The sequence below is a fragment of the Colias philodice genome, chromosome 9 (genome assembly GCF_061535455.1).
Source record: "Colias philodice isolate Cphi_HAF_F1 chromosome 9, ilColPhil1 Martin Lab GWU primary, whole genome shotgun sequence".
Taxonomy (NCBI): Eukaryota; Metazoa; Arthropoda; class Insecta; order Lepidoptera; family Pieridae; genus Colias; species Colias philodice.
In genome coordinates, this window is record NC_143094.1 from 8,215,005 (window position 1) to 8,232,630 (window position 17,626).

General features: G+C 34.5%; 2 protein-coding genes across 11 annotated transcripts in view; both read left to right on the forward strand.

Moving 5' to 3' along the window:
- The window catches only part of EcR (Ecdysone receptor), a 126,081-nt gene extending 123,203 nt beyond the window's left edge, over nucleotides 1–2,878 (forward strand). For all 10 annotated transcript variants that reach the window (XM_089698630.1, XM_089698628.1, XM_089698629.1 and 7 more), the window contains 2 exons: nucleotides 998–1,220; nucleotides 1,427–2,878. In XM_089698630.1, coding sequence (XP_089554756.1) covers nucleotides 998–1,220; nucleotides 1,427–1,725 — 522 coding nt within the window. In that variant the 3' untranslated portion in view covers nucleotides 1,726–2,878. The remainder of the gene's footprint in view (nucleotides 1–997; nucleotides 1,221–1,426) is intronic.
- Nucleotides 2,879–8,707: 5,829 nt separating this feature from the next.
- On the forward strand, nucleotides 8,708–14,346 carry LOC149485969 (C-type mannose receptor 2-like). The gene is made up of 5 exons (XM_089698646.1): nucleotides 8,708–8,829; nucleotides 9,070–9,333; nucleotides 10,131–10,325; nucleotides 11,542–11,784; nucleotides 12,231–14,346. The coding sequence occupies exons 1-5, from the start codon at nucleotides 8,775–8,777 to the stop codon at nucleotides 12,446–12,448; spliced, it is 975 nt and encodes a 324-aa protein (XP_089554772.1). The 5' UTR covers nucleotides 8,708–8,774; the 3' UTR covers nucleotides 12,449–14,346.
- Nucleotides 14,347–17,626: the final 3,280 nt, after the last annotated feature.

The window sequence follows — 17,626 nt, forward strand, 5'->3', positions numbered from 1 at the left end:
ACTAAAAAAATATAAACTTTTATTTTAAAATTTATTACTTTAGAAGGCAAAAACACCCATTGATCGATCAAGAATGCCATTTCAATGGTACAAAAAGACTACATCGATTTATTTGCAATTCAGAATTTTGCGAATCCTTGAGAAAAATCTGCATTTAATTAACACAAATGCAAAAGAGGTTGATGCAGGTAACATTTCTAAATATAGAGATGCTGTGAACCAATAAGAAAAGGATCAGTTACCAGTTCCATATCAAATCTCCCGAGACGTTATTTATCTAAATACCTGCAATATATTCTTTACGTTGGGCCATTATAAAAGATACCCATGTTGTGACCATTTTTTTTTATATACGCACGTAAATGAATAATATTGAAGTTATTATATTTCTGCAATTAAACTATGATACATTGTTACAGTACCTACTCTCTAATAAATTCAAAATATCATAGATGAAATAATCATTCAAAATTACTGAAATTTTATAAAAAATATTAAATATTGAATAAACCATCAAAGTTATCACATAATATTATTTTATCATAGTGCAGTACAGCTCAGTAGCATTTTTGATATGACTCATATTTATAGAGATTGTATTGACGTTTCACGCATATCGGTCAATCCTGTATTTATTTTTAAATAGATATTGAAAGATTATATTCATGTGAAGCGATCATACCATACATTTAAATTCAAAGTACCAAAGTTATTTAAAACAAACGAATCCTAATTATTAAATATTCCTTGGATTAACTGAGATGGTAAAATATTTTTACAAACTTTTTTATTTCGATGTCAGTGGAACTTATACAACTTATTTTTATAATGCCATCTTAGCCAAGCCCAAGTAATGTGAATAAGTAGTACCTATTGAAATTGTACATAGATTATCATAGTTATTATTAATGCGAGAAGTTCATGTCAACCACCCCCTACAAAACAAGATCCCATATCAAATTCTACAGATATAACTAATCTGTATTCGATCTTCCAGGCATGTTCAAGCGAAGTGATGATGTTGCGAGTGGCCCGGCGGTACGACGCGACGTCCGACAGCATACTGTTCGCGAACAACGAGGCCTACACCCGCGACAACTACCGCAAGGCCGGCATGTCCTACGTCATAGAGGACCTGCTGCACTTCTGCCGCTGCATGTACGCCATGTCCCTGGACAACGTGCACTACGCCCTCCTCACTGCTATTATTATATTCTCAGGTGAGTTGGTATTAGTGTGTGGAATATCAGCATTTATGTCATCGGGTTATTGATTACCAGGGTGCCTTTTGCGATAGTTTGAATTTGAAATAAAATCTGTTAAAATTTTGAACCTGGGATCGAAGGTACTATAATGAATGATGACTAATAACTGGGGCTGGTGTAGAGTGTTGCACAAGTTGAGCACAATGTCGGTTTGATTGCAGACCGGCCCGGGCTGGAGCAGCCGCAGCTGGTGGAGGAGATCCAGCGGTACTACCTGACGACGCTGCGCATGTACATCGTGAACCAGCTGAGCGCGTCGCCGCGCTGCGCCGTGCTGTTCGGGCGCATCCTGTCCATCCTGTCCGAGGTGCGCACGCTCGGCATGCAGAACTCCAACATGTGCATCTCGCTGAAGCTCAAGAACCGCAAGCTGCCGCCGTTCCTGGAGGAGATCTGGGACGTGGCGGACGTGTCGAGCGCGCAGCCGCCGCCCGTGCTCGACCGCCCCGCCGACCTCTAGCGCGCGCCGCGAGCGCACAGCCCCCAGGAGAGAACGCTATAGACTGGCTAGTTTTAGTGAAGTGCACGGACGCTGCGTAAGAGATTAGTGAATATATGTGCTGTTGGACGTTCGGAGTATATATTTAGTGTTGATGGTTGGCGCGCGGCGGCGGCCCGAACGACGGCCCTCGTTTCGGCCGCGCCGCGCCCCGTTTTTATTTGGTTACGACTGGATACCGAGTTGGTCACTCGGATGCGACTGTGTGATAAGACTTCGAGTACGCCTCGTGAAATACGAACATACGTACGTACGCTATGAGAGTTATAGATAAAAAAGTAATATATGAAGAGATGTTTCTATTGGAAGTAAAAAAAGTTGATAGTTATGTTTATTTACCAAAATTGACGGTGCGTCGATTGACCTTTTCGATTGATATATATTTGTAGTCGTTCGCCGTGACGTTCCGCGAAGCTGGCGCCCTCCGTCGGCGGACGTTGTTGATCATTTTCGACTGTGTTTGTTTATATATAGTTTATGTCACGTGTTATCGTGTCCTGTCGATTTTAGTTCCGATTCATGTTCCATTGTCCTGTGCCCGTGTCCCATTTTACGAATAATTATAATTTATTGCTGTGATTACATTTATAAAGTGTTGAGATATCTTATGTAGGCTGATATAAGTGTGTCTTATTACATATAGATTCTACTGTCGTCGGTAGCTTTCATAAAAGCATCACCAATTTCTCGCCTGTATAAATAGTTAGATAAGTGATTTCTGGGTGATACGTTTTTACAGATCACACTGCACTGAGTCAATGTTACTTTTAGATTACCGATAGTCTACTCCGGTACGACCTAACCATTTGATATATCGCTTAACAGGCCGACGCCGAGGGTACTAACGATACCAGTCACGTACCTATAGATATCGATACCACAAATCGCCTAAGCAATAAATTTAATTCATTTAAAAATAGACTTCTCGTGTCACATTAATTTATACAACGGAGCGAGGTTTGGCGATCTGTTCATTTGTATTTTCTATCCGATATACAAAATAAATATTATTAGGCAATCTTGCGTGCATTTTGTTTGGCAGCTGTTGTAGATGAATGAGGTTTAGATAATATATGACGGCCCCTAAAACACTAATTTTATTATTTAATTTCGTTAATAGGCTATTTGACAGTATAAAAAATAAATTACTTTTTTGTGTAATCCATATATATATAAGGTTTTTGAAGCGATTTAAATTAATAAATGATATAAATAATAACTTATTTATTTATAAATCGTCGAGAAAAAACATCATATTTTTTAAAATGACCACGTGACCGAAAACATCCATGATTGGCTGCATCTGCCATGACGTCACAGCGGCGTAAATAACAAGTGATCCCAACGTTTACTCACGTCGTTGCTGAATTTCGCTTTTGGTTTTGTTTCTTGTGTAACTTATTTCTTGTGATTCAAGGTGTCTGTAATCAGTTTTGTTCTATATGTGTTATTTTTGTTTGTCATGGAACCTAATTTCGAAAAAGCAGACAGTAGAAATCTACCTAAAGTGGACGCTATAATTAGGAAATAATATTGTAATACTGTGCTATAATGGTTGGCATGTTCTTTAAAAACAACCAAGATTTTTACGCTCCTCAATTGAGAAATGTGAAAACAGCTACGTAAGTTAATATTTCAATCGTCATTCATTACCTTTTTAGTTAATTGTACCTACAAACATGAATCACAATAGCACAATAATTATGAAGTATACATTTTTTAGATTAAGTCCTTTATTTTTCATTTCAGCCATCCAGTTTATAGGATTGACGTGTTTGTATTGATTATTTTCAATATCAATACAAACACGTCATCATCAATTTATATATATATCATTATCTTACCTCAAGCAGGTAAGTAATGAGACGATTGATACTATGTATTGCAAATAAAATAAACTGCCTACTAGGTATTCAACACCATACTTACATCGAAGTGGTCTTCACAAAAAAATATAACTGTTTTAATAATTGATATAAGTATCTAATATCACTTGGATTTCTGCGAGCTAACTGCAACCACTTTCTACGCATTTTTATATCTTTTGGAGCACATATTAATAGTTTGTCAGGGGTTTATTTCTGCATCCAGGAACTACACCACCTATAAGAACTCATTTTCTGGTTTTTAAACAGATTAACTTAATTATACTATAATTAAAACAAAAACGAACAATAAGTACTAGGAGCAAGTTGATGTTTACGCCGCTGTGACGTCACCATGGTCGCGAGACGCCATATTCTTCAAAATTGTGTTTTGGCGGCGTATTTGAATATCATGTTTTTATTTTCCATTTTCTCAATGAATAACTACAAAAAATTAAGAAACATGTGTTTTGTGTGCTCTATAAAGGTATCTTAATAATTTGAGACAGTTTTCAAAACCTTGTCAAATAGCCTATTGTGTTAAAAATTTGTTTCTAACTTTAAATTAATTATTATGAGTATGTTTAGAATATAATTTATAAAGAAAATGGCAGCTGATTTAGCTCTATTGCGTTGGATAACAATTTGGCCGAGCTTATTAAATGGGAACAATATTGGTATAGTATTTATTGTAAATGTGGATAGGAAACATGCACGCAATATTGCCTCACGCAATATTTAAAGCCAAATCTTACTCCTACAAATACTATAAGATGTATCGAAAAAGTCCATATTATAATAAATCGACAGTAAATTATTACCTATTGGCGTATACAATAAAAGAGAACTGCCAATTTTTAATCACATACGAAATGCCTTATTTCGCGTTACCTGTACTCGTGTACCTACATTGTTGAGAATGGATATCATAGTATATAGAACTAAATTAATCGATCTCAATTACCCATAAGCGTTGTTAAATCATAAACTAAGCGTGTTCTCAATTCACTGCTGGGCAATTTTCCGTATAGTCGTTACAGCAAGTTTTTAATAATAAATGATAGTAATCGTTGTGCAGTGTCAATCTTCAAGCCTTCGTCGACTGTGTCAACTCGAACACTTAGCTCACAAGCAGTCGTGGTCTCATTGTAACATTGTCACCGGCTCGCCGACACCCGCCATCCATAATAAATAATAATTTAAACGTAAATTTAAGTCTGTGTTTGGTGCGTAATGCGTGTTGAATGTGTCTTCTTTACATGCCATTTAGTGTGCTGTAAATTTACATAATATGTATGTTTGAGGTTTTTGGAAATGCATTTCTTAATATACGTATAAATTCAGCGTGAAACGATCGAGCTAGCACCGCGGACCGCGCGCTAGTCCGCTTTTAAAGACATCTTTTCGACTTATATTTATAATTTTATTCTAGCAGTAGGCGAATCTAAATAGATGTTAAAGCACAAACGTCACGGAGTGTCTTAGGTGTCTCTGCTGATATAGGGGCGTATTGACAACACACACTGCCATTACAAACGTAACCCATGGTGCGATCTGGTATGATTGGGTCATAACGATGTTTTTATTCGATTCTGTCGTTATGAGTGTTTAGAGTGAACCTTCACGATTAATCTTTACGCTACGATATGATGCCTTATGACTCGGATGCGAGGGTAAGCACTCGGATCTTACAACGTATACTTCGCATCTTGAGTTTGTGACAATTATAACTGCCATTCGATAAGTAATTATACATCATTTGACGCGTAGAGGTTCATACGAATAGCTTCATAGTTACGGACTCCGTCGGTGCGTAGCCGGTCGTATTTGATACATATTATTCAATTTCGAAATTGTAATAGATTTATTAAGTATGTAATAATCTCGCAGGAGATAGGTAATGAGATACCATAATATAATTTGTGTCTTAGCTGATAATGGAACATTAGTGTGATGATAAGTTTATATCGCTGGGAATGAGGAGAGTCGGCACACGAAAGATCGGGACGGACGAAGCACGGACTGCATGCGCGACGGTTGAAGGTCCACACTCCACTTGTTGCAAAGCTTTCCCTTCCAATGCTCTTAATCTTTTTCATGTTTGTATCGGAAGCGAACGTGAGGTGACCAAACGTGGCACGTCCAGTCTATTAGCTGCGGGCTCTCACGAGTCCGCTCGTGTCCATTTAAACTTTGTATATATGTACCTTTAGATTCTATTGTCATATGTTTGACATATGTTTAATTTTATTCATCTAATAAAGTACAGATGGCTGTTGTTATTTTTATATTATTTGGGTAGAAGTATATTTTTTGTAAATGACCTCTGTATTTATCTTTTCTAAGCTTTGTAAGCCATAGGAACTTAGATTAATATACGAGCTACGAACATTGTGATTAAAAACTAACTTTGAATTTGTATTTACGGATATATTTTTGTTCTGCGTATATATTTCTTTGTTTCGACAGATTTTTCTTAATAATTTTTTTGTTACTTCAGAGTGCAATATGTACAAATATTTACATATAAAATATTAATTGTACAGTCAATTTTAGTTTTAATTTTGTCAACGCAATATTGTTCGCTATTTCATTCGTTGAATGTACACCGGAAAGCATAATAACCTATATCACAAGCGAGCAGGCTCGGGTGAGTCGAGTCCGACTCGCTCCCATTATTGTGTTTTCTTATACTTAAGTGATTAATTTTACATAGACGGACTAGGTGATGTTTGTATTTAAATTTGCTAATTTTTTGTAGCAGATTAGATTTGTTTACTTGGATAAGATGAGTAATGTACATTTTGAATTGATTTTAAAGTGATTTAGTTGTTATTTAGTAACGAATTTTTCTTATTAATTATTGTAACTGGCAGCCTCGTGGCCAGTCCACTGATACCAGTGTGATTCGTGCAATGTCCATTAGAAAAAATAAACAATTGAGCTTCGTATACGCATCCGGTCGTGCGAAGCGGGCCCACAGTTGTGTGCGCTCGCTTCCCGACAGTTGGTCTCTGCTTGTTGTCTTCGATACTCCTTGCACTAGTTACACCTCCGCAGAGGAACGGCGTGTCCTCTAGAGTGCCACGTCACGTCGGATGTTACTGGAAGGCTGATATTACGAGATAAGAGCCCATTCCGTGTTCGTTTAAACACATTTTTGTATATTGTTTCGTATTTCTATTTTCCGCAGTGACTATTACTTTCATCCTAATACTATTGCCTTAGTGAATCCTCTATTTTATAATTTAACTACAGTGGTGAAGAGAATTAGATATAGGGAACAGACATGACGAATATGTTAAAATTTTAGAGAGACAACTTTTATAAAAGATAATATCTACAAAACAAACGATGAAAAGGTGTGTACAAAACGAGGAAATTTGTATGAAACATTGTTATGCGAATAAACTTACACCTCAATATAAAATATTATTGTCTTTCATTTTTCCTATTATCCTTTATAAACAACATTCCTATTACCGACCTATATGAAAATATGCACAGATACATATCATTAAATGGAATTATTAAAAACACCTACACGAACAAAATGAATTGAATGAGATTGTTTTAAAAAAATCCACAAAAAAATTCATTAAAATCGGTTAGCACCCCTGAGTAGTGTGAAAAAAATCTTTTCTCATTCCTTACATTCTTGTAGTGGCACGTACTAGTTAACTAAATATCAATGACAGAAAGTTATACAATGAGCATGTCATTATATATCAATATAAATCAATGTATGAACACAGACTAGTAATAATATAGGTACTAGTTACGTATACAAGTATGAATGTTACAAAAGTTAAAACTTACCAGCCGATTCTTTTAATTTATGATACCTAATATAACCATTTGACGATTTTATTTCCCACAAGGAGCTTCCGAATAAAAACATTATAGGTATAAAGTTCATACGTAAATATAGATAGGAAGCATACCTACATGTTAACATGCTGGTACTGTTGAACAAAACATCCTCTTTTTGAGACTGGTTAAAAATAAAATAACCATTATAAAATGATGTTCTTTATTCACTAAATGATTCATCTGTCGTTTTTACGTATGTTATAAAACACGTTAGACGTCGTTATAGATACTATAGCCTTACCGACGTACCTAATTAAAATCAAAACGGAAACATATTTGAATGAAATATATATTATGACTTTGTAAAGGAAACAATTTTATATGAGCTTGTAATATAAAATAATAAAAATATACTTAATAGATAAAATTATGCAATTATCATTACTCAATCATAAGTTTTTTAATTACTACACTGTATGCCTTGAGCTTGACCTATTAAGAGTATTGGCTCAGATCTACTAAAAACATTGCTAAGTTACTAAGTACCTATAGAAAAGATTTTCTCCTACTGAATAGATAAAACTTCATGATTTGCGGTGGTGCGTGGTTTAACCTTTCGTATATTTTCAACCCCGCCTTAATGAAACAGAGTGACAAAAGTTACATTTTAATAGTTTCTAAACGCAATGCCTGCTGCTCTACACAAAAATAAGGAAGGCAGGTAAGTATAATTAGTAATTTTAATTATTGTGGCAGGGAAATAATATTTAAAATGCATAATAGATATAATAATTATAAAATTCATCTAATTCAAAAATAATAAAATTATAGATCAACTGTTTACTATGTCTCTCTCTCTAAAACACAAATTTAATCATACTTTAATTTAACTAATACATTAGAGTAGTACCTACCCAGTAGCGCATATTATTTTATAGGTAGGTAGGTATGATAAGTTTAAATGTGAAAATAACAATACCACAGGTGTTGAACGGAAATAATACAAAACGAGTGACCATTGAATACCAATGACCTCAGGGAAGTACCTTAATGGCACAAGCTCACAAGTTCTTGAGCGTATTAATGAATAACTAAAATCTTGTGTTATTATATTACGTCAAGAAAACTTAATCTTAAAAATATATTTTAATTTATAAAGCCTGATCAACGAGCATCTTCAATTTTCCTGTTCGTCATCCTAGTGTAGCGATAGATACTATGTCTCTACAACAAGTCTATACTGTCTCAACTCTCAGTACTCAATAAATTATTATATCAGAGTCTCATTCGTATGTGATGGTTTCGCTGAGATAGACGTGCTGATTCAATAAAATGTTGCATATTAAGTGTTGCTTTGTGTTATTATGTGTCCACATTATATTATCTTGTAAGTATGTTACGGTATATGAAATCATATATTCCTATACGAGTGTGCTTATGACGCTTAAATTTTATCTGCGATACGTGTTGATGAACTTGGAATTATTAAATATATAATATTAGTATAGAAAACCAGTATTGTACAGAAAAGAATACAAATGGTGTTTACGATTACACGGAACGATGAGATGGTCTTAGATTAAAATGTTGTGATAAAATATATAGTATATTCTGGTTAAATTTTTAGCTGGGCAACCTCGAATGAAGTTCTTCCGTAAGGACTATCATTTTATAGAGTCGACGGGCAGTTTTTATAAAATTCAAACGATACACAAAAATTGGGACAAAGCGAAAGAAAAATGTGAAATGGAGGGAGCTACACTATTTTATCCTGACGATGATGATGAAGCCGAAGCAGTGCTGTCGTTCTGGAATGAAACGCAACCTTTTTCGTGGGTGTTTATTGGTGTCTCCGCCTTAAACGTTCCTGAAGTTTTTGAAACTGTTGATGGTGAGAATTTTCAAGATATCATTTTTATAAAAACTTTAAAGTCATATTTCCGATAAGTATTTTTCTAATCTAAAATCGGAAGCCTTCCTTTAAAAGATGTATACTTAGGTGAAATAGCTCAGCATCATTCATTTCAGGCCCTCCCAAATTAACGCTAACTTAATAGTAAGTCTATAGTAGGTATAACTAAGTAGGTACCTATGTATAAATAGATAAGTTTAATAAAAAGGATAAAATTGAGATAAGATTTTTTATTCTTCAAAATAAAGGATAGGAATAGTGATCACTGATCATTTAGTTTTTCTCAATTTAAAAATCGCAAGAATCCTTAAATACATAATTCTTGATTGCTTTGCAACTCGTTTGAAAGGTCAAGGGAATAAGTTTAAATTTAGAATTTTATTATTTGTAAAAACGATTATGTATCGAAACATTACAAGAGGCAGTTAAGGATTTACGGGATAACTTATTTTTTTTCTTGCATAATATGGGTTTAGCTAAGTCACAAAGCGTATATATACCAAAAAGTATATAATATAACTATTTTGAGGACCAAAGAAACACCATACCTGCTACGCTTAATAAAAAAATGTTGCAGTAAACGAAGACTGCTGCAGGTAGATCGCTCGCTTCTCGCAGTAAAGCGTTTAAAAACAGTAAATTAACTTTAATTTCTAACTGCATACTGTCATAAAAGCCAATGCACATTAGAACCTTAATAATGCGGTCTCGATCGACGAACTTGTAAGAAAATTAGACCATTACAAGAAAGTACTTGAAAATCTTTTCCCCAACAGGTATTCCTATAGCCGAAGTGTATGACAGATGGGGTCCAGGTGAACCCAATAATGCCGGTGGTAAGGAAAGCTGTGTTGTATTGCGTAGAGACGGCACTCTCAACGACGACCAGTGCAGTAGATCCTACCCATATATTTGCAAGAAGACCTTAGGATCTCTTGAATGGAACAACGTTTGCGACATACCTGATACCAGTGAGTATAGTAGATTTCGAATAAGAGGCTTATAAAACGTTCAACGTTGGGGAACACTCAGGAGTCAATTGCGTGTTAATTCACACAAGTCTTAAATGAGTTCCCTGTAAGTGTCCTTGTCGACTCATTAACGGGGGAATGCCCAAAACATATTTGACTGGAAACCCCACATGAAAATATCTGGATATACCAAAGTATCCTATCTGTTCTATCTTTAACTTTTCCAGTATCCAAAGTAATGATAATGGTATGATACATAAATAAATATCGTTATCCTTTAATGTTAATATACAACATGTAGTCTACTCTAGTCAGAAAGAAAAGGTGAGTTGTTTGATTACCTTAGCTTTTTCATGATTTATGAAGCGACTTAACTAAATATGTTGTAATTTGTACGCATGGGCGTAGCTAGCCATGGGCTCAAGGTGGGGCAACAATAAAAAATAATATGTAACTAGCAACTGTATGTACCCAAAGTTATATCCAGGTCTTCAAATGCCGGCGGCACGGCCGCCGGCATTTGCGAAGGCATTTGCGAATGCATTCGTGATGGCATTTGCGAAGGCAACAAAAGTGAAATTGGATAAGATAGTGGGGTAACTAATTAGGGTACCTACTATACCTACTCATTTTTCTTACAGTTCATGTAACATAGAAGCCTCAGCTATTTTCTTTTTTCGTGTGTAATTCGTTATTCGAATTATTCTTATTCAAAACACCTCATTGTTCACCTACCACTGACCACACCACGAAACGATCCAAAAATGTGTCCCTATCTTCAGCCGTTTGGTCGCTGGGCGTATGACACTTGTTAGTTAGTAATTTAGAGGTAAATAATACTAATTATAAAGGTCGCATTTTCTGTGTCGCCTGTCGACTTTCGAGAATCGAGTGTGAATTTTCTTACGGATATTAAGCTTAGTACTTAGTACCTAGATAATTCAATTTTTAGATTTGGTTAGGTACCTTCCAGGTCAAAGCTAGGGTGGGGCAAGCGCCCCACCCTGCCCCACCGTGGCTACGCCCATGTTTGTACGTAACAAACCATCTATGGTTAATTTATTAATATTTTTACTTATTAAAATATTTTCCCTTCAGTCATTCCTTGCGTACAAAAATCTTACATACGTTAGTCGCAGAAATACGAAATTAAAGAAGTTTTAGAAGATCAACTATGACTTTATAATAAAAGTTAAGTATATAAAATTATTTCCAGAATATGAATACAGTGAAAAGCTGGGCAGATGCTATAAGTTCCATTCGACTCCCATGAACTGGACAGACGCGTATGTCGTTTGCAGCGCAGAACAGTCATATTTAGCCATCATAGATAGTCAAGAAGAAGCTGATCATTTAGCAAACTTAACAAATAACGCTAATAAAGACGTAGGCGGCGACTTTCTGAGGGGCGCCGTACATTTAGGTTTTGTTCAAAGAAATGAATGGCGATCAATTAAAGGTAAAAAGTTTATAGTGGACTATTAATTCTTTACCATTTGATTGCTATGAAACCAAATAGCTAGGTACCTATTATATATATACCTAGACAATATTCGTGAAAATTGTCTAATCATTAATCTTGTATAGGTGCAAGTATAACACGGAGAAGATAAATTAGGTACCACTTTTCTTTTTAATCAGCTTTAATTTTGTTAATATACAATATCATGCTGTATATTTTATCTTATTTTATTAACATCAAATTCTCAAGAAAATAAACGCCACATATTTTTTATTCTCATTTAAATTTTTAAGTTCGCGGTAAATTGTAATTCCCAACAAAATCGTGTAAAAAAATGGCGATCGGAAAAACCACTCAGACCTTTGTTAATGGCCTTAACAACAGCAGTAACAACAATATGTTCTTAAATAGTCAAGAAGTTAAGAATTATATTGATTTTTCAGGTATGCCATTCAAATCTCTGGGATACACCAGATGGGGAAATGGCAAGCCAGATGGCGGGGAGAGAGAGAAATGTGGATCAATGTTCTTTAACGGCAAACTAAATGACATAAACTGTAATGTAAAATGCTTCTTCATATGCGAGCATGAAATATCCTTCCTTGAATCTGCGATCAATCCGAGGTTTGGAGATTATACTACTATAAATAGTGTACTATAGTGTCTATACTACTATAGAATAGGTTATTTATTTATAAATTCTAATACTCAATAAAAGCTTTGTGTTCATTACATTGTCCGTTATTTTGTGTATTGTTATATTGTTATGAAGTTCAGTATCAAATGATTTATAATTTCAAGTCAACATGTTTCCAAATTTATAAGCGTAATCACATAACTGATATCAAAATGTTTACTCATTTTATATACTATATGTGTCCCGTGGTTTTACCCACATACCTCCGCTCCTATTGGACGTAGCGTGTTGATACTATCTTCTGTCCGTCATTTTAATAACGGACCCGTAGATTAGCACGTACAAACAAATAGTTCAGCAATCAACAAGTATAGATAATAATCTAAATCTGTCACATGTTTATGGTATTTATTATAATTGTTTTATTATAAATGGTGCTGCATCTGACATATTATAAAGATAACTTATATATAAGTTTTCAAAGAACTATGGATACTACTGGTTAAACGTAACATTACATAAAAAAAACTAATCCAGAAGTCGATTCCTTGAATGAGTACATACAACAACATAATACAACTTAGTAAAAGCAAGTCATTATTTAAAAATATATAAGTAGGTACTAAAAATAAATATTTTCATATTTACAATAATATTGGTTCCTTGCTTGCGCAAATAAAATAAATCGCGTTAATTTCTTTATTTATATGTATATTGATACAAATCATGAAATACAGTAATAGTAAAGGCTATGGTTAATAAAACACTAGTCAAAAATAAATCCATCCTTTGTAGGTACCTATAATATATTTATTCAACAACGTATACAATATCATTATTTATAAAAGACCTATATAGAACTTACAATGATAACCTTTGCTATGATAACGATACAGTGCAAAGTAAACATTAAGTGAATCAAATACTTATAACAGTCTTAAATTTATATTAAATTTGTTATTTTATTTAAAGCTTCCTTAGACACCATTTAGACCGTATTATGAAATACTCTCATAAGAGATCTGACACAACCTCCCACCGTTATAATTCATTTTTGGACACACGTATATCTGAAGAGATTACACACTTACTAAAAAGTTATTAGTCTCAGTCTCATATTTTTTATAATATATGGTAATGGTTTAATAATAATGTATATTGCAAGGAAGCGATCCAATTTGGTGTTTTGACAACACTTGACTTACAGTAGTACTCTTACATAGGGGTTAGTTACTAGGATGGTAAAATTGAGAGGGTGAAAATTTTATTAATCGCGATAATAACACACAGAATATAATTAACCTAAATCAAACTTAAAATAAGAGATAATTTTAAAGTGATTTAGTTGTTATTTAGTAACGAATTTTTCTTATTAATTATTGTAACTGGCAGCCTCGTGGCCAGTCCACTGATACCAGTGTGATTCGTGCAATGTCCATTAGAAAAAATAAACAATTGAGCTTCGTATAACAGTTGTGTGCGCTCGCTTCCCGGCAGTTGGTTTCTGCTTGTTGTCTTCGATACTCCTTGCACTAGTTACACCTCCGCAGAGGAACGGCCTGTCCTCTAGAGTGCCACGTCACGTCGGATGTTACTGGAAGGCTGATATTACGAGATCAGAGCCCATTCCGTGTTCTTTTAAACACATTTTTGTATATTGTTTCGTATTTCTATTTTCCACAGTGACTATTACTTTCATCCTAATACTATTGCCTTAGTGAATCCTCTATTTTATAATTTAACTACAGTGGTGAAGAGAATTAGATATAGGGAACAGACATGACGAATATGTTAAAATTTTAGAGAGACAACTTTTATAAAAGATAATATCTACAAAACAAACGATGAAAAGGTGTGTACAAAACGAGGAAATTTGTATGAAACATTGTTATGCGAATAAACTTACACCTCAATATAAAATATTATTGTCTTTCATTTTTCCTGTTATCCTTTATAAACAACATTCCTATTACCTACCTATTTGAAAATATCCACAGGTACACATTATTTAATGAAATGCATAATTATGATTTATTGAATAACACCTACATCACGATCAAAATAATTTGAATGAGATTGTTAAAAATCCACAAAAAATTTCATGAAAATCGGTTAGCTCTCCTGAGCAATGTGAACAAAAGCTTTTCTCCTTCCTTACATTCTTGTAGTGGTTCGAATTAACTGAATATTATCAATGACAGTATAAAAAGTTAATTCATAGCTCGCAGACAAATACTATGAGCATGTCATTATATAAATATAAATCAATGTATGAATGTTACAAAAGTTAAAACTTACCAGCCGATTCTTAATTTATGATAATATAACCATTTGAGGATTTTATTTCCCACAAAGAGCTTCCGAATAAAAACACTATCGGTATAAAATTCACAAATTCGTAAATATACATAGGAAGCATACATTACATGTACTATTGAACAAACTATCCTCTTTTTAAGACTGGTTAAAAATAAAATAACCATTATAAACTAAATCTCACCGATGATATTTGGCTCAGCCAATATCATCGGTGAGATCGCAAAGACTCCGATGGCTCGGCCATGTAGAAAGAATGGGGGAAGATCGAGCAGCGAAACGAGCGTACCTGGGACAGCCCTTACAAACTTTCGCCTTTATAATAGTATAATAAGTAGGATAGATAAAATTATGTAATTATCATTACTCATTTTCTAATTACAATACTGTCTGCCATGCCTGCTAAGTGTCATAAGGCTCGGCTCACATCAACAAAAAACATTTATAAGTAGGTACAATTAGCGTTAGCTACTATTAGGTATTCTGTGGTACAGTGGAAAAGCTTTTCACCTATTGAACAGATTAATACCTACATGAAACTTCATGCTTTGCGCTGGTGCGAGGTTTAACCTATGCAGCTATGGGATATTTTTAACACCGCCTTTATGAAACAGGCTGAAAATATTTATCGATTTTAAACGCAATTAGAGAATCAAACACAAAAAATGGTACCTAAGATATAATAAGTTATTCTCTGAACGCATCGCAACAATTTTTTACCCTAAAAGTAGATAGGTATCTACAAAATACGCTCTACAGTAATTTATCGAATTCACAAATAATGAAATTATAGATAATAGCATGGACGTATAAAAAAAGACGGACGGTATATCGCCTAAACATTGAGTGAAGCCTAGTAATGGCGGCGAAACATCCATGTGTGTGTGCCATGTTGCCATGGCAACAGCTGTCCTGATGACAATGGCGGCTGTATTTTTTTTCTATAAATTTTGCCGTAATAATTTTGTCATTAAAACATAAAAGAAATAACTTGCTTCCCTGTGGAATGTAATCCCTTGTGTTTTGTTATTTAAAATTGTACTGTTGCGGCACCATTTAACCACGCAAGACGGCATTTTAAATATTTTTTGTGAAACAGTGACGCAGTTAATCAGTCGGTAGTTCACGACGTAATGGCGGCCGACTAGCTTACTATGGTGAGAGTGTGCGCGTGTTTATTGTCTTTACACGATCGCTAGCTTACTATGGTGGCTTCACGTTGTTTGTTCGTAATACGGTGTCCGTCTTTTTTTATACGTCCATGGATAATAGTTAATCCTTAAAATACATTTAACAGCAATTGCTATGTTATATGACATAATATTACAGTAGTGTCCAGTAATCGATACCATATTATTTAAAACGATAAGTTAAAATATAAAAATGACAATACCACAAGTGTTGTAAGGAAATCATACAAAACGAGTGGCCATTGAATATCAATGACCTGGCACAAGCTAAAAAGTTCTTGAGCGTATAGTCCATTGAATGAGTCCCTCCAAGGGGGGTCTAGAGTGCGTGAGTTAGTAACGTAAGATGTTTCTTCGGAAACATGTCAAGAGTCCCTAGGTAATAAACATACTAAAACCCCGGGACACTAGGAGGAGCCCCGGAGTGGGGGGAGGGGGGAAATGGGTCCATTTTTTCATTTTTCGCTTAAATCTCAAAAACGGTACATGTTAGAGAAAAACTTTCAAGGAAAAGTTGAAAGGCCATAAAATTATCTACAAGTTGTACATAAATCATTTTTTCCTATATCCTACCGTTTCTGAGTTATACGCTGTAAAAAATGATTTTGGCTAAAACAATTTCCCCATACTACACATCAATCGATCAAAAAATATTTCTTTCTTCCAAAAAACTCAAATGTGCAACTTGTGACCGGTACTGATAGATTGCTCTTAATTAGGTCTATAATTGGTAAAATAAACTCATTCCTCCATGGAAGCTTTTAGGAGGAATCGATTGCCAAAATATTATATTAGGGCAGTTTCAGTTACTGAACTTGATCTTTTTATTTTTTTCTTCCAAAAAACTCAAAAGTGCAACTTGTGACCGGTACAGATAGATTGCTCATAATTAGGTCTATCATTGATAAAAATACCAGATTCCACCACGGAGGCGTTTACGGGGAATTGAATTTTATCAGGGTAGTTACGATACTTGAACTTTTTATTTTTTTTCTTCCAAAAAACTCAAGAGTGCAACTTGTGACCGGTACAGATAGATTGCTCATAATTAGGTCTATCATTGATAAAAATACCAGATTCCACCATGGATGCGTTTACGGGGAATTGAATTTTATTAGGGTAGTTAGTTAAAAAAAAAAAAAAAAAAAAAAAAAAAAAAAAAAAAAAAAAAAAAATAGGGTAGTTAGTTAAGTCACGGATGAATTCTACACATACCCGTGGCCCCGTCGTTGATGCGGCTTGACGGAACACAGTGGGGTTTTGGTCGGTAGGAATCCGACATAACCCACGGCCTCTTCCCCAGAGGCCGTGGGTATCTATGCAAGATTTCCCCACTAAAAAAAAAAAAAAAAAAAAGGGTAGTTAGTTAAAAAGTTCAAGTATCGTAACTACCCTAATAAAATTCAATACCTCCTAAACGCCTCCATGGTGGAATCTGGTTTTTTTATCAATGAAAGACCTAATTATGAGCAATCTATCGGTACCGGTCACAAGTTGCACTTTTGAGTTTTTTGGAAGAAAAAAAAATAAAAAGTTCAAGTATCGTAACTACCCTAATAAAATTCAATTCCCCGTAAACGCCTCCGTGGTGGAATCTGGTATTTTTATCAATGATAGACCTAATTATGAGCAATCTATCTGTACCGGTCACAAGTTGCACTTTTGAGTTTTTTGGAAGAAAAAAAATAAAAATATC